We start from the raw sequence: 23,736 nt of genomic DNA, 5'->3' as shown, positions 1-23,736 counted from the left end.
TATCTCTTTCCAGAAATCATGACCCAGTTACTCAAGATAATCCACAGACCTTTGTGAGAGCAGTTGCGTCATCTACTAGCTCACCTAGCACCACTGAGCTAGCTAACGTTACAGCTCAGCTGAGGAAGACGCCATTAATGTTTAGATCTTGTGCTGTCACAAGCACGATCCTCTTATCCATGAGTAGATGCACGGTTCCTTCTGCGTAATGATGGGTGGGTGTAGTTTAATAGAAAGAAAATAGTTCCTACATGAAACTGCTCACAACGAGGTCTGGATTTCTGGAAAGAGACATTGTTGCGAATATCTTTTTTTGGCACTTTGAGCACCACAAGCTGAGTGCCATCTAGTTCCATTATATTTGAGAGAAGGCAGACATCTCTACAGCTGACATCTCCAACACTTGGCAACTCACACCAAAACAATCTAGACGGATAAATAGCACTACAGGTAAGAGGAAAAGTATCTATTTTTCATTTTAGGGTGATCTGTCTGTTTAGGAGCTGTGTAGTGTAGATGTTTGCTATAATGTGAAAGACAGTTGTTCAGTATTATGACAGAATGAGTCCTGTGTTTCCCTCTCCTGGATGTTTTCCTGGATGGGATTTCCAGCTGAACTGAGGCGTGTACGCTCGGATGGGGAGAATGTGTTGGCCCAGGCTGAGAGGGAGAAACAAGCTCTGACTCAGACTCTAAATGCTGCACAGCTGGAGGCCCAACAGGCTTTACGCAAGGCCATCTCAGAGCATCAGGAGGAGGTGGAGAGGCTAGTCTCAGAAAAGGTCAGACGGTTCAGTGTTTCAATGTTACTCAGAGCTCTGCCCATAAACCTATTTTTACTTTTCGGATAAGGCTGATGAGGCTTTAATCCATGTTTGTGCTCTTGGCTGTTCTGCTTTACAGGAAGTGGTGCGGCACAGCCTGATGATGGAGCATGAGGGCACTCTGAGGAGGCTCCGGCAGGAGGCAGAGGATCAGCTCCACAAATCAGACAGAGAAAGAGAGGAGCTGCAGGATGAGCTGAGGAGTCTGCAGCATGACAGAGATCAGAATCTGTTGCAGGCGGAGACTGAGAAACAACAGGTCGATCTGAGTTCAAAGCTCTGAGACACTGTGATAAACACTCCTATTTATTATAATAATGGTTTCAACCACACTGTCCTAACTGTCATGGGAGTTCATTAGATATAGAGACAGTGTGGCTCAGTGTTGTTAGTTCCTCCTCTTTGTTAAGCAGACCTTGTCTCTGTTCCCAGGCCCTTTCTCTGAAGGAGGCAGAGAAAGCAGTTTTGTCAGACAGGGTGTCCACCCTGCAGGCCGAGCTGTCCGCTGCAGCCCTGGAGGCTGAGCGGATGTCGAGAGAAGCAGCTCATTACAAAGAGCAGGAGCAGGTGATGTGACTTCCTGTCTGAATTTCTGTTGTTGCTTAGTTATCTTCTGTCTTATCTAACACAAGGAATATTTACTAAATTGACTCTCTGTTTTGTTTCACACAGATCAGAGTTGGAGCTCTGACCAGCGAGCTGCTGGAGCTTCGCTCTCAGCTGGAAGATGCAGCTTCTGTCCATGACAGGGAACTCCAGAGTCTACGAGAGACTTGTACTGATCTTCAGTCACGTGCTGACGCCGCTCTCAAAGAGGTAGATGATGCTTTGCATACAAGTGGGAATATGAGAGTGATGCAGTAAAAATCAGAGAGCATATCATGTCAGCTGAAGTGAAGGGAGTTGATTTAATCAGGATTCAGATTAAAAGCAGCCCTGTGTTAAAACAACGGAGTGGGCTGCACTGGTGGGGGCGTATTGTTTTAGATGCTGGTGAGACCAGAAATACAACACAGGAAGTCCAGTTTGAGTAACAAATTAAAGGTGGAGTCAGTGATTCTGGAGGAAGATTGTTGATATTGAAACTCAGCTCCCAAACAAACCCGTCCTGTCAGTGCTGCTTCAGAAGCTCGATAATATATCCAGTGTAATTAACGTTTCATTACTATCATGGTGAAGCTTCTTTTCTCATGAGCAGGGATGCTGAAGAGGGAGAGTAGCCGGTATAGTGTTGTTTAGCTCGGTCTGAACCACTTTGTTTTTTATTTACAGAACCAGGGTTGTGTATGAACACTAAATATTTTTTCAGAGCACACGCAGAATTAACAGCCAGCTGATCGTGAGGAGATATTTGCTAAATTTAACATAAAAGGTATTGGATTAAATTGCAGACTGCACCTTTAATGTGTATAAAGGCTTACCAGAAGCCAAAATACTGCACAACACAACAGGACTTTATATCTCTGTAAAGTTTAACAGCTCAGCAGTAGAAATATGATGTTCACATTACAAAGAAATGTACCGGCAATGTGTTTCAGCATGTATTTGATTGGCCAACGCAGCACTTTGTTAGATGACGCTGCTTTGCATTGCCGCAAAAGTTGAGCCTGGTTCAGCCCTCTGCGCCAATTGACTGGCTCCATTCAAATCAATGAGAGGGCTGCATTTTTCACGCGGGCCTAAAGTCAGTCTGAACACAGCCGTCATTGAAGTTCAGGCACTGAAAGTACTTGAAGTGTCGGGTGGATTTTATGTAATAGATTGAGGTGGAAGTGTACAAACTAAAAGACAATGTCAGCTGAAGTGTAGGCACTGAAATCAGTAAAAATAAATTTGGTATGAACAATAGAGGTTGTTTTAGTTATTCAAAGGACCTAAAAAGGTTTGAAAAGTGTAGGCACTGAAAGGAGTTGAAATGTCATTTGATATGTAACTACTAGAATTAGTCTGCATGTCTATCCTGGATTTGCATCAACATACATGTAGTGATAGACCATTACAATAAAGTTTGGATGATATCACTCGCTCCAGTGGTAACAAGAAGAAGAAACCCTCCACTAAATATTAGTGTTCTGTTTGGTTAAATGACTTTGTACGATACGTCTTTCGCCCTCCAGCTGGACCAGTGCAGAGCTTCTCTCTCAGCTAACGAGGAGAGTCGAGACCAGCTGAGGCGCGACCTGTTGGACAGTGAGCGACGTCTCAACCAAGCTCAGGACGCAGCAGAAAACAACAGAAGAGAGGGGACGGAGCTGCGACGCAGCCTCGGTGACGTCACCAAGGAGAGAGACACCCTGAGCCAGTCGAATACTCAGCTGAGAGAAGCTCTACGGAGCGCAGAGACGGAGAGAATCAGGTAAACACAAATGTATACATCGACAGACATTAAATGTTCAAAGTAAAATGTATTCACTGTCACTAAGTGTGTGTGTGTTTGGTTTTTCAGTGTGAAACGGCAGTGTGAGGAGAAGGAGCAGAGGCTGGCTGTGCTGGAGGAGAATCTCTCATCTAATCAGAAGGAGGTGACGGAGCTGCGGAGCTGCCTGAGAGAAGTTGAAAGATCAAGACTCGAGGCTCGACGAGAACTGCAGGAGCTCCGCAGACAGGTCAGACATGCTCCTGCACACCTCTGCAACATTATGGAAGAAACTTTTCAGTCTAGACTTCCCGATTGTGACAGTTGTGTGATGTTGTTGCTTTTCTTGGCTCCAGCTGAAGGTCCTGGATGGAGAGAAGGAGCAGAGAGGGAGGGAGGTAGCAGAGCTGCAGACTCGCCTGTCACTGGAGGAGCAAAGAGAGGAGGAGAGAGGGAAAGAGGCTTTCACCCTCAAGCAGAAGTTAATTGAGGCTGGAACAGCTCGAGACTCCCTGAAGAAAGAGGTGAGGATGGAGGAGAGTGAAAGACGTTATTTGCTGACTCCCTGTCGTCACTGTGTCACAATTTCTCCTTCTTTTGTTTTTGAATGCAGCTTTCTTCAACTCAGAAGCGTCTGCTGGAGTCTGAGTCGGGCTGGCGAGGCTGCGAGAGAGAACTAACTGCTCAGCTGCAGGAGGCGCGCGGCTGCGAGAAGAAGCTGCAGGATGAAGCCAAAAACTTGGCCCTGCGCGCTCAGGCTGCTCAGGACTCTGCCGCTCAGTTCAGCCTGCAGCTGAGCGAGGCCCAGGGCCGCCTGGCCGCCACGGAGGCAGAGCTGACCCGGGCCGAGGCCGGGAGAAGAGACCTGGAGTTTCGTCTGAGCAGCCTTCAGTCAGCGCTGACGCGGACGCTGGGCATCGGAGCAGCAGGCAGGGGAGGCAGGGGGAGGAGCCCAGGGGGGAGCTCCACATCACCAGGCTCTATGTCACGCCACCACAGTATCTCACCCCTGCGCTCCTCGCTGTCACCTCCTAAAGGTAAAAATGAAACATGCAGCTTTAAATGGAAAATTTGGTATTTTACAACCTGGATGCTATTTGGGTAGTCTTTGTTTCTGAGAGTCTTTCAGCGTTGTGTGAAACAACAACCAACTCCAAGCTTGCAACCTGCACGCTAAATTGTTTCTGTTGTAATGTTTTATGTGGCGTTTCCTTTTACAGCGGCCAGCACCGCCCAAGACAATTGTTCTCCCCCCTTTAGATGCCCTATTATATTAAAAAATACCTATATGTTTAAGGTGCATGCAACTCCTTATATTTCATTTTTACAGAGTTTCGGGTAAGCACCCCTGACAACACTTTAGGCTCAGTGTCTCCAGAGAGAGGGGATACACCACTGCCTCTCCCTCAGCCAGAGCTGGACCCCGACACACTGCGCAGTGATCTGAGAGACTTCCTCCAGGAGCTGCGTGAGGCACAGAGAGAGAGGGTAACAGAAAAATTAAAGTAAATATTAATAATAATCTAAGGATATTTTGTGTTTGTATGGTTCAAGTCTTTGTTTATTGCTGATTTTGAAGGATGATTCTCGATGCCAGCTGGGGGCCCTGCAGCGGGAGCTGGAGGAGCTGACAGGGGAGCGAGACTCTGCTCTGAGTCGTCTCACTCAGCTACAAAACACCATACAGGAATACCAAGAAGGTTGTTTGTTCATGTAGTTATAGAAGACAGTCCCTCAACCAAAAGACAAAATGATCGTCTTTAATGTGTGTGAATGTGTGTGATTGCAGGGAAGCGTGGACTGGACGAGCGTCTGACCACCACTCAGATTTTGCTCCAGCAGCAGGAGGAGGTGGTGAGGAGAGGAGACAGAGAGAGGAGAGCGCTCACAGACAGGGTGAAGGATTTAGAGCGAGCGCTGCAGGCCTCTGAGATGGATAAAAAACACACACAGGTACACACACGTTTGTGTACTCATGTGCATGTGTATACACTCCATGTATCTGCACTGTCGCTCACACAGCAGTGACCACTGATCTGACGTGATCGCCATATGGCTGCACTCAACAGTAGGGTGATATGTAATAACAACAGATGCCTCACACATAGCGCCACACCTCTCGTTGTGTCCTGTGTCAGCTCTCCATATGTCTGCTTCCGATGCCAGCACCTTTTCAAAATAATTCACCGTCTGGACAACAGGAGGAGCAGGGACACAAAGAGAGAGGGAGGGAGAAGCAGCACAAAGCACAGACAGAGAAAACTTTGTGTGTGTGTGGCTGCTATTGAAAGAAATTTATATTTGTTGCATTTTTGAAAAGTCTCAGGAGGATTTATGAAGAAACGAGTGCAGCTGAAACTTAGATGCAGCTGTGACTCATCTGCTTTGTGTGTGTTTGGCCTAATGGTGTTTTGGACCGTCTGTGCATGTCTCTGTAATCTGAGTCTAAAACTCAGGTCTCCATTATACAACAAAAAATCCTCTCCTTCCTCCCTCCATCTCTGCAGGATCAGTTGAATAAGCAGCGTGCTGCTGAGATGCGTCTGGAGGCGGAGAGGAGGCGACTGCGGGAGGCGCTGGAGGCAGCTGAAGCCCGGGCCACCAGGGTGGAGCTGGGGAGGCGCAGTCTGGAGGGAGAGCTGCAGAGACTCAAGCTGAGTCTGGGAGACCGTGAGGCTGACAGCCAGGCCTCCCAGGAGCGCCATGACTCTCTGCTCAAACAGGTACAGCAGCCTGAGGCAGAGTCCTTTAATACTCATATCCCCATGTGGTGAATCTGATTATTCTGTGTTGAAATACACTTTATGATATGCTTTATATACCTCAGAATTGACCAGGTGATTGGTTGCACTGGTTAATGTGGAAATACTTAATCTTATGAGTCTATAATCCTTATAATGAACTTTTTTTAGAAATCATTTAACATAGGTAACTGGACTTGCTTGCATTTCCTGAAGACATTTCGCTTCTCATCCAAGAAGCTTCTTCAGCTCTAATGTAGCAATGTAGTGCTCTTTGTAGTGTTTTACTGGTTTAAATCATCAGGTTTGTTTTGGAGAAAAAGAGGCCTCTGTGGATAATTTGTCTCCCGGTAAAAACCTCCTGAATGTCTGGGTCCAGTTGCACAAAGCACCTTAAGTTAAGATTTTCCTTTAAGTCCAAATTAAGGTTTTAAATTGGTTGCTTAAAACATCTTCTCCTAACGATTTTCTTAAAATGTTTACTGAACAATTTAGGTTTTTCTCATTATCTTGGTCTTGTACTTGAGGAATTGCTTAAAGTTTGTTAAACTGTTTGAACTTAGTAACCAAAGTAAGGACAAACTTAACTTTGACTCCATCTTAACTGCAACTTGACTGAGTTTATGGAGATAAATGAGAAAAAATGAGGCTTCCTGAAAAGAGTATTCTGCGACCAAGGGAACCCGATGGACACGCTTAATGATCTCAGCAAATGAGGAAATGATTTTGTGCTATAAGCTTGACCAGATGTCACTTTATGACGTGACTGTTGTTTTAAGATCACTCAGCTTTCCAAAGCTGCAATCCTCCAGTCTTTTTACAATTACTGATTGCGCTGCAGATTCATGCAATGAAGATCTTTCCAGTCAGTTATTTGCAAAGTGTTTCATTTAAGCCTCAAGTATCATAATTAAGGAGCAAACGTAAGGTGTTTTTCGCAACCCTGGATTTTAAGTTATCAGAGAAAAAAGGTGAGCACACATTAGTAGGTGCAGGGCTAGTGGCCAATCTACGATGAACCTAACAGCATCAGATAAACACTGATTTGTAATGTGAAACTGCTTTATTCAGTGTTTATACCTGTTTATATGCCTGGGTCTGTTTGTTTGGGAGAGGAGGAGACCTCTGTGGGTAATTTTGCTCCTGGTAAAAACCTCTTGAACAATGAACACAGGTGAGTTCATGCTTGTCACATGGTAGAAGTCTCAGATGGTTGTAATCTAAATCCTCACCACTAGATGGCACTAAATGCTACACACTGCTCCTTTAACTCTTGTGCAATAGCATCATTAGGTTTTCAGATGTGCCTGGTTTGACAATGAGGCAAAAAATATGTGCATACATTTGACAGAAAATAGAAAGAAAACAGCCCCACACAAAACAGACTCTTCCCACCCTGCACAGTTAAGACAAAATACTCTTCTCTTTGTTGGTCTGCTGACTGGATGACACATCAGTGTGATTTCTGCACACTGCAGGTGGCAGATGGAGAAGCCCGAGTGTCTCTGCTCCAGAGAGAGGTGGAGAGGCTGAACCAGGCTCTGCTCAAAGCTCAGGAAGGTGAGTCCTTACTCAGAGAGAAGACCTCTGCCCTCACCAAGAGCCTCCAGGAGGCAGCGGCCTCTCACAGCAGCACACAGAGTCGCCTGACCGCTCTGCAGAAGACGCTGAGCGTGGCTGAACAGGACAAACGGCTTCTACAGGTGAGTGAGACAGAAGGGGGACAAAAGGCCTCAGACACTGTGGATGAAACCTGGGCAGTGATGTGATGATTATTTTGTACCAATCAGGAACGAATGGATGAATCTCGGGCGTCATTAATGGAGGGGAAAAGGAATATAGTCACCTTCACTGAGCGTGTGCAGAGCTTGCAGAGTGAGCTGGACCAGAGCGAGCTGAGACGAGAGGAACTGGAGGCTGAACTCAGCAACACTCAGGAGGTATGTGTCGACAAACAGACATTAACACTCTCAACGTGGCTGCTTTTCTTTCCTCCTTGGAGTCATGCCTCTGTATGTGATCTCTGTTTTCTCTCCGCCAGGCTCTGCGTCAGCGCTCGCTCAGCGTCGCAGAGGCTCAGCGCAGCGCCCAAACAGCTCAGACAGAGCGGGCCGCTGTGGAGGAGCGGCTGCGTGGGCTGCAGCGAGCGGTCGCCATGCTTGAGACTGAGAAAAAAGATGCTGAGAGACAAGCTGTGAGGCTGGAGAAAGACAAAGATGCACTGAGGAATACACTGGATAAGGTCAGCGCTGTGTACGACAAATGTGAAACTTGTTGCACTCCATCGTTTCTTCACAAAGAGACGTTTGTCAATTCAAAGGTCATGTGATCTATGGACACATGTTGGGTAGGCGCGAAAACTCAGTGACCTCATGAGGTGAGCGATGGAAGACATCTGGTCAGAGGGGGGTCGGAACATGACACACGAATTTTATCTACAAAGTGTTTTTGTCTGAACTGGTGTCACTGAGAGCACTATCAAGTCAAAAGACAGATAGAGTCAAATTAGTTTTTGTGCACAAGACATAGACAAGACAAGGATGGCCAGCTTTCTTGGTCCTCATCTGATCCCGACACAAATTTTCCTACTGTGTGTAAAGGTCAAATTTCTCCATGAAAATAATTTTGTACCTGCGTCTTTGAATACAAGACTAATGCCTCATTTCCACTGCATGGCTCAACTCGACTCCACTGTTCATGTTTGGCAGCAGGTCCTTCTCCTAAACTTGTGCATGCCACATCCTGTCCACTCTGCTCTGTGTGCGTGGCTCAACCTCGCCCTCGATCATTCAGACACAAAGACCTGCAGCTCGCATCCACAGTGTCAAGGAGAGAGACGGCTGGTCGCTACGTTTTTATAAAGTCCCGACCGTGTTGCTGTTGGCTGCAGAGCACTGCCCAAAGATTGACACAGAGAAATGTTCTGAACAAACCAATATAAGAAGAAGAAAATAAGAAAATACAGGCAGAAGAGAGAATGTCTGTAGATACAGACACTAACGCACTGCTAGTGGGTCACAATTGATGATTGAGAGTGATTTTTTCAAGGAAAATCCTGCATAGTATGCCTTTAAAAATCGTGGGTTTGTGCAGGATGTCCTGTGTCGTGCTTGTCAGTTCATCTGAAAAAGGACTCAGTTCTTTCTGGTCCACTGCAGCTCTGATGGGGCCTCAGTTCGCTTGGTACGTCAACTGAGGTGGTACCAAGTAGCTAGTAGCAGGTACTATCCACAACTTTTGCTGATCACAACCGAATAAGAGAGTGGAGTTGAGTAGAGCTGTTCCGTACCATGCTGTGGAAATGTGATATAAGAGTCGGCAGCCATTGTGAGAATGTGCCTTTTTTGTAAGGGATCTCATGCTGTCTTATTGGTAACATTTCTGTTTCAACAGGTTGAACGGCAGAAGCTGAAGACTGAGGAAGGCAGCATGCGGCTGTCTGCAGAGAAAAGCCGCTTGGATCGTTCCCTGAACACCACTGAACAGGAGCTGCAGGAAGCACAGCAGCAGATACTGACGCTGCAGGTGGGGAGCAGCCGCTGATCAAACACTTACAGACTCATCACATACCTGCCTCCATTATAAAGTCTCAAACCTCTGAGGAGCTTTACCAAACTGCTGTTAGCGGAGTGAAAGCTGGTGACACGCCTCACCACAGTTTGTTTTCTTAGCTGCTTCACACCTCTGAGTGTGATGGAGTCCATCATGCTTAACTGAAGGACGGAGCCAAACACATGCTACAACAGGCTGCTCACACCTTTCACAGTGAGACAAATCTGTTAAATTAATTCCACAGTTTGGGCTTTATATGTTCTCAGGCAGTATAAATTATTTTCCTGTCACTAATTATTCAAACACACAACCTCAAGTTAAAAGACTCTTTACACTGGGAGAAACTGAGTCTTCACTGACTTGATCAACGAGGGATTTTGTTTGAAACAGTTTCAAGAGCAAAACTTCACATTTTCTTCAGTGAGTGTTGCAGGAGGAGGCGAGCTCGTGTCTCACTGTTGCATTGGAAAGATTAAGTTGATTAATAACTCACAGGACAGTCAGGCTGCACTTTGTTACTACGCAAAATAGAATCAAAATAAAATAATTTATTCAGCACTCCCTAAATAATCATTCGATTATACCTGAAACTTGAGGTGGTCTCGTAAATGTCAAGTGAGGTCAGTGTGACTTAAAAATAACCTGGTGTCTTCAGCTCTACATCTGCTTCCTGTTACACATCAAAAATCTGAGCTGTTTTTCTGTTACTCTTCATCTCGGCACCACCAGTGTGCTTGTTAGTGCTCCACTCCAAAAACAAAAGGTTACACCAACCCCCTTAGATATTTCTAGGGAGGCTTCGTTTCACTGAAATGTTCAATTTTTTTTATTAAACCCAGACATGCTATAAACAAGCAAATAAATAAAGCAACAGTGGGTTTCCTAGGAATTCTGAAGGAGTCGTTAAAGTTGTTTATTTCAGGCTGTTTTTTAAATGTCAGACCACTGTTCGTTCTCCCAATTTAGTCTAGCTTTTCCCGAGATGCACAAATGTTCATCAGCTTAAGCAGTAATTCACAAACGAGGTCCTGAGGAACCACAATGACTTGGCAGAAAAGCTGCACAATATAACTTCATGGGCTGTTTTTGTAATTACTATGCTGCATCTTTCGTCATCACTCCCTGTCACATTAAAGGACACTGATTTTAAACTACAGTATGTCATCAGCATGCGAGGTAAACAGTCTGTTGTGTGAAAAAAAAGGCTGAAACCCTTGAATTAGACTTAAAAGTAACTAAAAACTAGTGCAACATGTGTACGTTGCATCATTTAATCCAGAAAGAAGAACCTATGGGCATGTTTTGAGGTTTCTCTGCTGGGGGTCGTCAGCCATTTGTCAGTGGATCGTCTCCAAACCAATAAAAATCACAGGTGTTAGTCGTCTCAGAAACATAAACAACAACAGATGTGTGATGTTTACTCATCTTTAAACGCTGTGACCAATTACCTGACCATTAAATGTTCCAGTTAGTCCATATTTAACCGGTTATTTGTTCAGCATCACATTACAAGTTAAATATCCATGTTTCCCAATTTCTGCCAGAATGTTTCCCCAAAGGGTAACGTCAGTATTTTTCAACCTCTATCCCGTTCCCATGTTTTTGTGTCTAAGTGACTGATGAAAATAACAGTGTTTTTAGATTGTGCCAGTATTGAGTGAGAGGGCTGCAGGCTGCAAACAGGCTGCCACGTCCACTCAAAGAGCTTGTTTTGCCTCTGACATGCTCAGATTGTTACTATAAGTGTCTGACAACATTATGGAGGGATTCCTACAGAGATAGACCTTTCCATGAAAGAGTAAGATCCTTTTTGTTTAACTGAAAACAGCCCCGAAAACGCTATCACCAAACCCACCGGACTTCTTTTAAATATACAGTATTTTTGGCGTGTATAGAGCAGCATGTTTTCGCAGTTGTTGTCACAGAGTTGGTGATTGTTGGAACAGTGAAAAGACAAGCCAAGATGGTTTTTGGAAGTTGTATTGTATTTCTGTTGATTTAAATGAGGTGTGTTTTACAGTGATAAAGATGACTGTTTATTTAAATGGAGTCTGGTGAGTGTGGCGATGGGAATTTTCGAGGCTGTTTCTGGTTTAAAAAAAAGGATGATCCTTTGGCCTTTGCACACTGAGTCCTTTTCTTTAATCCGTCATCTGAGAAAAACAGTTACACACAGAGACCTTGCACACTGAATCTGATGTTTTTTTTATTGTTCTCTTCATTGCGAAAATTTGAGAGACACATTTGTTCCCTTGCTTCTCGCCGCTGGAGTTACCTCCCTGTCTGTCACCATTCTCTTACGGCGTCTTGCATTTGGCCCCATGGCTGAGCTCTCTGTCCCTCCCCTCTGTCTCCACACTGTCAGTCTCTCTCTGTTTATGTGCGGTCAACATCCTCTTCCTCGTCATCATCATCATCATCCACCTGAATATAACTATCTGACCTGTTGAAAGTGAGCTGTCTGAGTTATGAAATGGTATGGTGCGACCCATCCCTCCTTCTTGTTGCGGATGTGTCCCGCTGCCAAATTTTCTTCACCGTTTTCGTGATCAAACAACTCTTTAAATGCGAAAAAATGCAGAAAATCACACCTGTTCCAAAAATGTATATGACGGACAAAAGTTTGTCAGTGTGTAACGTGAGTGACACAACGTGTGGTCGTGTTTATTTTTATACGTGTGACAATTTCAAATTAAAAAAACAGACTCAGTATACAAAGCCCTTTGTTCTTCTCTGTAGAGATCCTTTCCATAATGTTTTCAGATACTGTACGTATAATAACAATCTGAGCCTACCAGAGGCAAAAACAAGTACTTGTAGTGGACGCAAACCTCTTACTCAGCACTGGACAGATTTAAAGAGTTGTTGCCTCACATATACAGAAAAACATGGAAAAATAGGGTCCAGGTTGAAAAATATCAAAGTTACCCTTTAAGCTCTCAATAGGTACATTTTCCATTGAATAAGCGTCCTGAACAATATCAAACCATCACGTTTCTCCTGGAGGATCAACTTGTTAGAGCTATTTTTGCAGGCTACAGGTAAAATATTCTTCCTATGACCTCCTTAATATTCCCTATAGGTACATCACAGCACAGTTTGGAAAGGCAGAGCACATACTGTCTTTTAGGGCTGCATTTACATTGAAAGGCTTTCGTTAAGTGCATCTCCAGAAAAGATGGTTTTCCTCCAGCTCACAACAGAACCGACATCGTGGCTGTTGGGCGTTAACTCTGCTTTTGAACTGAGCTGAACTAAAATCTCTCCATCGTTTTTCTATATGAGCCGTTGTGGGATTCTGTATCCTGCCAGAGTTTGTGTCCTTTTTTCTTTTAACGTCTCTCCCACTTGTGTGTGTGCTTGTGTGTGTTCTGAGTAGACTCAGCTGGGTGAGATGGAGCAGTCACACAGTCAGTGTGAGAGTTTGATGAGGCAGCGTGACGACGCCCAGCGGGAGTCGGAGAGACTCAGGACCAGCTTCAGGGACGTAGAGCGAACACTGGGAACCAGAGAGCGAGCTCATCGTCACAGAGTCAAAGGCTTGGAGGAGCAGGTACACACACGTCATGTTGTAGTAAAGGTTTACCAAAAGGTTAAACGTGTGACACTTGCTGAAATGATTGAGCTGGTTTTGGGTGTAGTAAATGTAGTTTTGTCATGGACTGTATCTCTTCAGGTGTCCACCCTGAAGGAGCAGCTGCAGCAAGAGATGAAACGGCGGCAACCTTCTCTTCCGTCCTCCTTACTGTCGACAGGAAAGTGAGATGCAGCTTCAAACCTAAAAGCACCAGCACACTACGTCTAATCCAGGGAACATCCACTCATCATGAATGTCTGAAAGCAATATTTACTCACAGAAACACTCCTGAAAGTATTCATACTCTAACTCTACCTTTATAGTACCATTTGTTTAACTTTGTGACACTGAAACGTGCACCACTGTCACTTTGATGGTGTTTTATTGATAACTTTATACAGTGAAGAACACTCAAGCCAATGACAGTTGAGGGAACGGAGCGATGTGATGCAGCAGCTGCACTGAAAACGCCAGCAGCCTGCTGATTACTGGCAACCATCTGTACTTGATCCTTGCTCAACATCTTCCCAAACTTCCTGCGCTTATTCAAGAAGAAAACCCAAATCACCGCAAGGATTCTCCTCCAGACAGAATCTGGACGTAGCGCAGGAATGAAAATCTGCCAGTTGTGCAGTTTGGCCTCGATTCCTCCTCAGTTATATTAACAGTCGAGGACACTAAGAGGAGGAAGGGAAGGTCTTCACTGTGGGCCAGTGCCAGGAAACAAACGAATTGAGCATAATGAAGGAGCTGCGCTGTATTTTCTCTCAGAGACAGACACAGATTTTACTGATTATGTTACAGAGATGGTTTTATAACTGAATAAGGGACCGCGAGGCTCTGCAGTATGATGGTGTACTTACAGTATGTGTTTTTTATTAGTTAATATTAGTTTTACTAGGTGTATATACTGTGTACTTACTGTATAAAGGCTGACAGACTGATGATTAATAACAGCAATACGACTTGTATGGACAATACACATGGAAGCCACATGTCTGCAGGAGAATAAACTCACTGTGTGCACCATAATTCATGTCTTTCATAAATACCTTTCAGCGCACTGAGCCGCAGCCTCAGATTACATTACAGCGATGACTCACAATCACACACTGAACAGCTGTAGTAAAAAAAAAAGTTTATTTTTTTTTCTCAGTCTTTATAGTGACAGTTTTACAAAGCAGTAGTACAGAGGCCCGTTTGTGAGATGCCTTTTTAAAGCACTTGTTGCCACTACAATATATTTATATAAGCTTGCTGCTTGGTTGCTAAGCGCAGATCCAGGTGGCAGTAGTACAAAAACTGAGGTCACTCACCACCTGTTTCTTCACACATCTCATGAGCTATCATGGCTGGATATTTTTGTCTGATGTCAGTGCACGGTGGCCACCATCCATAAGGTGATCATCATGAGAATGACTGCTTTCCAACTCAAGTACAGTAACATATCAGATTAATACGGTACAATATGCCATAAACAACAAAATAAAAAACAGAAAAAAGATGTTTCGCAGTTTTATGTGCATCTCTAATAGTTTTTATAGCACCAGTGTGATGATTTTATAGCACCAGTGATTTATACAATCATCAATGTTCGTTGGAGTATATTCATCCATACACACAGGATCTACTGGGCAGACATACATGTGGAAAGACAAAGATAAACACGACCAAAAAAAGTGCTTTTCGCACACGAGTAATAAGTTGTACAGGAAGAGTCAAAAGGCGGAGTGTGGAGAAGGTGTGAGGAGGAAGGAGGAGGACAGAGTCAGAGGATGAGTGGTAGAGAAAAGCGGCAGTATTTGGGCAGGTAGTGTCCCTGATCTCTGTACTCAATCAGCAGCCACCACAGCTCTTCCCGCAGCTTCCTCCTAGTGTTGCACACTGGCCGCTCAGCGCTGCCACGCCGCAGCGAGAGAACTGATCACGACACAGGTCCGCTAAACACCCAAACATACACATACAGAGTTAAAATGAGTCAATGTACAGAAACACAAAAAAATGCAGAGTACACTGAACGCACCTCTGAGCAGCTCTTCATGTGCGCACACAGTCCTCACGCAAACCTCCTTGTTGATGACATACACCCGTCGCAAACTTAATGGAAACACATGTAGAGGTCACAAGAGAGTCATCTTCAGTCAAACTAAACATATTTATATATTCTGTATTTTACCTGCTGTCAACAACTCCATGAAAACATTAAAACCAACTATCAATTACTCCAAAAAAAATTTCTGTGTATGTCCGAAGCCTGATTTATCTTCTTCCTCTATTGTTGTCCGAATTCTATTAAAAACTCATCAGTGAGTCACACTGCTGCACTGAGTGTCACGTTTCATCATTACGATAAACAAGGACACTGTAGTTTATTTATTCTTTTCTCACATACACAGTCCTGCTGCTGTAAACACTCATCAGTGCAGCAAATGTGGATTCATCCGCAGCTGAAAATAGTCCCAAACACATGCACTGTTTACTCCTGTCTGAGTAACGTTTGTTAAAAAACTACAGTGCCCTGCTGTTTTATGATATAACTGAGCCTTTTTTAAGAATAAAACTATATAATGGTGAGCTGTGTTTAAAGATTTACATCCCTGATAGAAGGACTAACACATTGTTCAGGCTGGTGTCATGCACTGTTAGTATGTTTTCCTATGAAAAGTAATGCACCAAAATTCATACATATTCCACGTAATGATGAGCCAGTAATTTGTTCATAACCAACATATTTTGGAGGGTTGTAATTACGTGACAAATGCGCTGATGGTAGTAAAGAAGGAAGTGGTCCAGTTGGGAGGGAGGTTGGGGGGTTGACTTTCTGCAGGAGACTGGTTTTCGGAATTGTGTAAGCTTTGAGTGAACATTAAGTCATTTTAGGTCACTGGTTCCCTACTGGTGCAGCCGCAGTGTCCAGATTTCTCCTTAGTAATTAGTTCAAGGTCCACACAGTTTAATACATCAAGCATCATACTTGGGTTTGGCCATACCGTCACGCTAGCTTGCTGTCTCTGTCACGTAGCTGTCCATTAGTTACTCACTCTACAGCAGGAAATGGCACTACAAAATAAAAGCTCTGTGCCGGAAATTCAATGTACTTAAAAATCAAGTGTGTTTTTTCCAACCTGACATGTTTGTGAGTCACTTGCGGTCCATTTAGAATAGACACACGACTCACTTTTGGACCATGACCGATCAGAATCACTGTTTTAAGGCATGCCCTCACCGTGTTAACCTAACCACAGTAACTTTACATTCATTACGCTACCTTACATTAAGTACGTAACATCATTCATGGCCCACTAATCCCCAGGATATCATATGAACTGTTGTATGAAGATACATTGCATTGTTGGTTTTAGTCTTTCATGGCGTGTTTTTACACAGTAAGAAATGTCCTTGTTCTTACTTCTACTTTAAATATGCAGGAAAACTAAACAGCTATTTCACCTTTTCTGAAACAGTTCTTTACATCTACACTGTAGAAACACAAAATCCTGCTGAAGTGTTTAAAAGTCATATAGTAAGTAAATCTTTATTTGTATAGCACTTTTTCAAAGTTACAAAGTGTTTCACACACACATGAAACATGTAAATGAATAAATTAAGTCATAAAATACTGAAAATACATTACAATATAATAAATAAATGCATTGTAGTTCCACAAGTCTTATATTTACTACCATATTTACGGCAGTGAAATTAGCTCTAGAAAACATCAGAGCTCATGCATTGTCCATGAGGAATGTAAACCAAGGGTGTAGGTTTAATTTCAACGTTGGTAGGGACATAGATGTAACGGGGGGTTTGTAAGATTACTGCTAAAACATTTTAAGCATCAAAAACTTAATTTTTTTTGCATTCTGGTGAATTTTTATGCAACAATTTTTTGCCTTTTCTGCCTCATTTTATTGAGAAAATTTATTTAATTTTGTCTGCTACTTTTTAAAGTTTTTTTTAGTTTTTTTTATTTGGAGAGATATATACGCACGTTCTAAATACTAAGAGGGACATGTCCCCTGCGTGCCCCCCAAAATCATGAGCTGTTTGGAGAAGTTTTGGACAATTTGTGCTTTTTGGAGATGCAGCAGAAGTAGTTTCAATAGTTGAGGGAAAAGGCTGAGAAGGAGTTACAGCAGGTAACTCACAGTTTGTTTATTCTACAAAAAGATAATGACTGTTTTCACTGTGGGGTAGACTGCGTGTTTATAAGTCATTTCAGTGCGTACCTGTAGAAACAGAGGCTGTTCAGGCACTGCTTGCATGGCTTGTGAACAGAGTAGAGTCTGGTGCAGGGGTACTGCTCCTCTCTGCAATCTGCAAATCAAACACACAGGAGGATGATTTCTCTACTCAAACTAAACAACCGATGATCTGTCCTCCTTTTGTTAAAGTTTTCTTACCAAGAGGGCCGGGCTCTGTGGGCTCCGTCTCCAGATCGGACCCTGACGTTCACATGGAAAACGGATTAACAAACGAGCTCTAGACACAATACAATCTTAAATATCATGACTCAGACCGGAGGAGAGTCCAGCAGATATGTACCTGATTTTTCTGGACGGACCACTGGCTGGAGTCGAACCTGCTGCTGGTAGGTTCCAGGAAGAGAGTCTGGATTGACGGAGTCTGGACTCTCTAAAGAGGACAGGGATGAATCTCTTTTATAAGACACACTGATGTTTAACAAAGACGGTAATGTCAAGGAACGTTTCTGTTTACCTGGGAATATTTTACCTGGAAAATAATCCGGCCCATAGTCCTCTGTGAAGCCATAAAATAAGCAGGAGAGAAAAATGCTTCATGAGATCAACATTGTGAAACCAATTACAGTCAGAGCTCCGCAAACAAAAAGCACAGCACCATATAAAATAAACCACCTGCACGCCAAAACTGAACAAAACGAGCAGTTTGCGAGGGTGTAATGCATGACTTCATATGCAAGATGTTTAAAAATAATAACATGCAGAGTGGTCAAAGTGCTAGTTACACTGTGACAACAGTTGCTATGCGGGTGGTAAATAACAAAGCAGAGAGGAGAGAACTCCTCCAGGCTAGGTGACACATCAGAGGACAACAAGAAATCGGGACCAGATGTGCAGAGCGCTGATATAAACCGATGCTGAGCTGGAACAATCAAGGCCAATATTCTCTTAATGAACTCACCCAAAAAAGGAAACGGTTCCTGGTACTGAGCCTGGGCGAGCAGCAGAACTGTTGATGTTTCACAACAATAAAGTAATCACGATGATGGGGTGATGAGTGAAACACAAAGGAAGGAAAGTCAGTCATCACAAGTACTCTGAATACTGTAACAGAGTATCTCTATCATACACCAGGTGTTTTATTAAAATCTGCAAATCTACTTTTTTACCTTTTGATTTTCAATTTATTATTATTTAAAGTTTTGAACACTGTAGGGTATGTTTTTCCAATCTTTTTCATAAGAAATGAAACCCAAACCCATCCCGACTCATTTTGATACACTCGGGTTTTGCTGTTACAGCTTTACTTGGTCTTGTATGACCTGTAATGGTGGCTATTGGTAGCTAATGTTAGCATACATAAGCTTGATACTATGTCACTGCCATTATAGATTCAGTTCACTGACATTATGTGCTATTGTTACACTACTTTTTGGCATTAACCTCTGTCGTGTAACTGCCACCTGTAGGCACAGTCGGCCAAAGTGACATGAAGTCACCAGTAGCATTGTGTTAAACTGAGCTACACTGTGTTTTTATTGCTTTTTATTAAAGCTTTTAATTTGTAACAGAGGAAAAAATCATCTTTGATAAATTACATACTGTAGTCTCACTTAAAGTGACTATAATGTCACAATTCTTGGCACTCGGATAATGGAAATATGCAAAACACTGTGTAAGAGTAGCACATGTGTAGAAGAGGCCATTTTGTCAGTTACGCAAGATTATCCAGCGTAAGAGAATACTTCTTCCCCCCCAATGACCCTTTATCAATTACTCCTGCAGTGTAATGTTGAATTTGTCAAGAAAACTTAGTCTTTTTCTCACATGCCTACGGTGAACGAAGAATCCAAAAACTGAGAAAGTTCTTGATGAGTTGAAGTGGATCGTATTTAACGACAGCAAGGCTCAAACACATTTACAAACTCTCACACAACTCCTGCAGTAATCCAAGTCTCATTTATCCATTCTCATTTGTCGTATGCTCAGCACTTCCCAAACAGACCGCCTTTTCCAATGGGGAACTGAACTGAACGTGAAATTGATCTATGCTCTCTTGAAAGCCAGACTCCATTGACAAAAACTGTAATTTTACCTCACTGAACACAGGAGCTGCTGGTCTACCGCAGCCACGATCAGTTTGTTAGTTTGTGTTATTGTGTGACTTTGGTGAATCTGAACTAACCCTTAAAAACACCAAAGTCAAACAATAACACAAACTAACAAACTGATGGAGGCAGCGGTAGACCAGCAGCTCCTGTGTTCAGTGAGGTAAAATTATAGTTTTTGTCAAAGGAGTCTGGCTTTGAGGAGAGCATAGATCAATTTCACTTTCACTTCAGTTTCCCATCAGAGAGGGCTCTGTTTATAAAGTACTGAGCATACGACTGGATTGATATAGTTTTGCTGTTGTTTGTATGACCTCAGTTCATCAAGAACAGAGGCAGCAGAGGCAGGGAACAAAGTTTTCTTCACAGATTAAGCGTTACAGAGGGTGAGTTACTGATTAAAGGTAATTTGAGAGGAGGAGTATTCCTTTAATGCAAATATTACCAACCGTAAGGTCATACCCGGCCAAGTGAGGCTGTGGCAGCAAAAATGCACGACTGTACTGAACTGCATTAGGGTGTGTTTGTATTTCTTATGAACTCAACTTTTCATTTCTAACGGGATGTGTTTTTTCTTGTGCTTTAAGGCAAAACAAATCAGGTATTCTACTTTAGTTTGCTTTGAACCTATCTGACCTCAGGAGGACGTCTGAAAGAGAACTGTCTCGTTCAAAAAATCTGTCACAACTTGTAGTGCTGAACTGGAGACGGATTGGTTAGTTGGTGTATTTATACTTATATCTGGAGAGAGCCAGACTAACTGTTTCCTGTCTTTATGCTAAACTAAGCTTGGCTGCATATTTACTGTACAAACATGAGCATGGTATCAATCTTCTCATCTAACTCTTGGCAAGAAAGTGAATAAAAGTATTTCCCAGAAGTGACACATTGATAGTTACATATTAGTAATACACATTTAAAATTAAGATTTTAGGTTTCTGGGGGCTTCAGAGGATTGTTGGTGCAGTTACCTGGCATGCAGATGAGCAGGAGGACTCTCATGGTCACTCTGGGAGGTAGACTGACTTTAACACTGGAGGGGAGACGAGGAGCGCATTAACAATCACAACAGAGCTACATGAGGGGAATAAAGAGCTCAGTGCTGGATATTCCTCTGCTCTCCTGAACTCTCTTCTCCTCTCTTTCCCCCTGCCCTCCGCCACCTTTCCAACCCCCCACCGCTCTCCCCTCTCTCCTCCCCCTCTCCACTGGCCCCAAACAGCCATGGCAAGAAAAAAAAAAGAGGGGGAGAAAACTCTGACAGCAAGAATGTGGCACGTCTGTCTTCCTAAGAACAATCTCTCTGTTTTCCTACTTTTCCTCGCTGCAGCAGCAGACAGTCTCGGGGCTGCATTCCAGGAAAAGAAACAGAGGACCCCTCAACCCCACCCCTCTCCCTGAGTTTTCTTCATCCCTCCCTCCCTCCCTCCCTCTCTCCGTCTGTCTCCACATCCTTCATTTCCCTTCTGTCGCCCTTGCTGGTCATTTCCTCGAACCCTCCCCCCCTCCTCCTCCTCCTCCTCCTCCTCCTCGTCCTCTTTCCCCCCCACTTTTTCTTTCTTCTTCACTCCACCGAGCAAAGGAGCCTCTCAGGTTGAGTGAAAATGACATGTGGACAGAAAAACATGAACACTGACAGCAACGGGACATCATTACTTTTTTTTTTTTTTTTAAAGCTGTCAATGAAACTCAGAGAGTGTCACAGTTAAAGTGTTGCATACAGTAAAACCCATTACCTTAGCTTCCTGTAACACTCACTAAACTGCTTTTCCACTTTGTGGAAAGTATGAACGCTCCTCCTCCACTGCTGCAGCACTGTAGGCTGTTTCATATACACAACATGAAGCAGTTAATTTGGGCTTTTTTACATCCTACACTGTGGACTCATGAGTGCTCTGTAACTGTGAGTGCAAGTAGGGGTTTTTTTTCTGTGAGGCCACACTGGAGACAAAATGTGTGACTGGAACACAGTTTGCACAAGTTCTGCATGTGTATCAATAAATCAATAAGTGTGTCTCTGTGTGTTTGTGTACGAGCATCACATACACACACTCACACACACACTCACACACACACGCATTCTTCTTGTGCATCACAGTGGCTATCGGAAACCATATGTTTTCACAGCACACATCTGGGAGCGATTAACCCCCCCCCTTCCCCACTGAGTCCTTCCCTTCCCAGCTAGAGACCCCATCTCCCCCCCACCTACAAACACACACACACACACACACTCATTAGTAAGAGTTTTTGAGGACAGCAACAGGAGATCCACTGCTGTCATCTATTTTACGCCTTTTGTTTTTATGCAGCTATGACAAATAAATAAACAAAAAAATTCAAAATCATCTTCCCATGTGCCCTCATCGACCCCCAGCCTCTGGAAGCAACTGATTGTGTGTGTGTGTGTGTGTGTGTGTGTGTGTTTTCCCTCTTGGCACCCTCTCTCCATTGTAGTGCCATTGCTGCAGGCTGAGCTGTGAAGTCCCTCCTCCTTCTTCTCTCCAGTGAAAACACAGGACCACATGTCAGCTCTCAACAGCCATTAACATACACGCAAATGATCCCACAATTATTCGGTGTACATTGTGCAGACTGAAGAACGCTTTGGATGCGTTCACGTCCTCGATAGGTGAACTGGGCTGCATGCAATCTGTGCACAATCACCTCACATCTCCTGAGTTTTTTTTCCTCAATAATTCACAAATGCAGCTCTTGACTCTGAACTTTCTGAGCCCACATATGTGTAAAATAAAACCAGAAAAGTAGGTTAAACTAAACTATGCAAAGACAAAACTTTCTTTCAAAGAGTTTCTTACCCTTCTTTGCTTCAGTTTGTTCCGACTGTCCTCAGCTCTCATGCGTCCTCTGACTGCAGGAGGACCTCGCAGCGCCACATTGTACCACCCCGCATCTGTAGTCTCCTCCCCGTCCAGTCTCAGCCTTCAGCCCCCGGTCCCAGCACCGACCCGCATCAAGATCAGGCTGATCCCGACACTGGTTACCCGCCAGATCCGGTGACGCCACAGGCTCAAAAGTATGATGAGCTGACCAAATATTGATAGGATCTGATTAATGAATGCCCGTTGCTAGGTGACCAGGTGATCTGTATGCATACCAACGTGTCAGCAACTGTACTGAGAGATGACATGTATAAACTGAATATAGCAGCAAAGTATGTTTGTGTGTAGGGTGTCTTATTTTATTGTCACTAGGGGAGACCGGGCATGGTTGTAACAGCACCACTTTCACCAAGAGGGAATGACATATGATGGATTTATTGAGTGACTCCTTCCTTCCTGATCTTGCATTGTTTCAAGATTGTTTTAACGTTGACACAAATCTCTCTGAAATTACAGTGCTGAATTATAAGAATTTTGTCAACCTTTTTACAACCATCAGAATTTAACATTGTTTCAATGCCAACCACATTTCAATGTCGATGGTCAGTCATGTGCCAGCTGGGTTGGGCCAAGTTTATATTTTGATTAGTAGGCCTACCGTTACTGTTCCAAGTTAGAATGATGCAACCTTAGAGTAGTCTCTAAAGGTGAGGTGTTTTGTCTTGGCTCATTTCAAACCGCCATGCTGCTACAGCTCGCCAAACACTGGCTGACAGGAGCGGAGATGGTTGTAACACCTTTTTAAAAAGAGTTACAACTAGCCCCAATGACAAGTGAACACATTTTCCCTTTCTATCTTACTCATTTTCTTAGCATGCCAGGAGAGTTGGTGAAAACATACTGAGAGGGGTATGTTGAAGCAGGGACAGACGGTGAGATCTGACCCCAAAAAATCCTCTATGTGCTATGTGACATTTAGAAGATACTGCAAAAAAATGAGATGATGCTTGGATTTTAGCCTATTGTGCTCTTAAGGGGTTTCCCTGTGAAAGTGTTCTGAAAGTCAAAGACTTGCAAATATGGCAACGTACTTTGGACAAATGAAGTGGCATCATATGAAAGCAAAAAAATCTTCAGTATCCAGCAAAAGGACGTCCTGACTGGTTACTGGACTGAGGCAGCAGACTTATTTTCAACTCACTCCACATGAGGCACCAAACATCTGACAGGTACAGGTAAATGAGTTAGACCTTGGTATGAACTGGTTATTAGTGTATGTGTCAGGTTTTTATAGATATGTTTAGTAGTAGTGTAATTTAAAATTCTTCACTCTTATTGTTGCAACTTGCCCTGGTATTGGCGCAGATCGTAACAACAAAACACTTTGTATTTGACATAAATTAATGGGTTCTGTGATATAGTTGGAGAGTTGTAGTCAAGAAATAAGGGTAATCTGTGTCAGAATTTGAGAGCTCTAACACTAAAATTCAGCAAGTTATTAGGTGCTGAGACATATTGCCGTAAGTATTGCAA

At 43.5% G+C, this 23,736-nt stretch overlaps 2 protein-coding genes across 6 annotated transcripts in view; one reads left to right on the top strand and one right to left on the bottom strand.

Annotated features, from left to right (window-relative positions):
• LOC126385657 (rootletin-like) overlaps positions 1-14,528 on the top strand; it is a 28,171-nt gene extending 13,643 nt beyond the window's left edge. For all 5 annotated transcript variants that reach the window (XM_050037511.1, XM_050037512.1, XM_050037510.1 and 2 more), the window contains exons 20-37: positions 613-782; positions 904-1,083; positions 1,257-1,391; positions 1,497-1,640; positions 2,942-3,180; positions 3,271-3,430; positions 3,537-3,704; positions 3,794-4,217; positions 4,511-4,668; positions 4,760-4,880; positions 4,970-5,133; positions 5,688-5,903; positions 7,400-7,624; positions 7,712-7,861; positions 7,963-8,163; positions 9,315-9,446; positions 12,853-13,026; positions 13,150-14,528. In XM_050037511.1, coding sequence (XP_049893468.1) covers positions 613-782; positions 904-1,083; positions 1,257-1,391; positions 1,497-1,640; positions 2,942-3,180; positions 3,271-3,430; positions 3,537-3,704; positions 3,794-4,217; positions 4,511-4,668; positions 4,760-4,880; positions 4,970-5,133; positions 5,688-5,903; positions 7,400-7,624; positions 7,712-7,861; positions 7,963-8,163; positions 9,315-9,446; positions 12,853-13,026; positions 13,150-13,236 — 3,248 coding nt within the window. In that variant the 3' untranslated portion in view covers positions 13,237-14,528. The remainder of the gene's footprint in view (positions 1-612; positions 783-903; positions 1,084-1,256; positions 1,392-1,496; positions 1,641-2,941; positions 3,181-3,270; positions 3,431-3,536; positions 3,705-3,793; positions 4,218-4,510; positions 4,669-4,759; positions 4,881-4,969; positions 5,134-5,687; positions 5,904-7,399; positions 7,625-7,711; positions 7,862-7,962; positions 8,164-9,314; positions 9,447-12,852; positions 13,027-13,149) is intronic.
• Positions 14,172-22,240, bottom strand: mfap2 (microfibril associated protein 2). The gene is made up of 9 exons (XM_050037534.1): positions 22,180-22,240; positions 20,332-20,393; positions 18,214-18,261; positions 17,785-17,811; positions 17,596-17,685; positions 17,454-17,495; positions 17,280-17,367; positions 15,074-15,147; positions 14,172-14,990 (listed from the first exon to the last, which is right to left on the bottom strand). Exons 2-9 carry the CDS (start codon positions 20,360-20,362, stop codon positions 14,887-14,889), a joined length of 504 nt encoding a protein of 167 aa, XP_049893491.1. The 5' UTR covers positions 20,363-20,393; positions 22,180-22,240; the 3' UTR covers positions 14,172-14,886.
• Between the last annotated feature and the right edge of the window lie 1,496 nt (positions 22,241-23,736).

The sequence above is a fragment of the Epinephelus moara genome, chromosome 24, assembly GCF_006386435.1.
Source record: "Epinephelus moara isolate mb chromosome 24, YSFRI_EMoa_1.0, whole genome shotgun sequence".
Taxonomy (NCBI): Eukaryota; Metazoa; Chordata; class Actinopteri; order Perciformes; family Serranidae; genus Epinephelus; species Epinephelus moara.
This window is presented reverse-complemented; position numbering and strand designations above follow the sequence as displayed.

Excerpts from the sequence above, each read along its gene's own strand:
- mfap2 (XM_050037534.1), bottom strand. The coding sequence starts at position 20,362 with ATGAGAGTCCTCCTGCTCATCTGCATGCCAG. Across the intron at positions 17,812-18,213 it reads GGAACCGTTTCCTTTTTTGG|AGGACTATGGGCCGGATTAT; the intron begins GTGAGTTCATTA and ends ATGGCTTCACAG. Across the intron at positions 17,496-17,595 it reads GGTCCGTCCAGAAAAATCAG|GGTCCGATCTGGAGACGGAG; the intron begins GTACATATCTGC and ends TGTGAACGTCAG.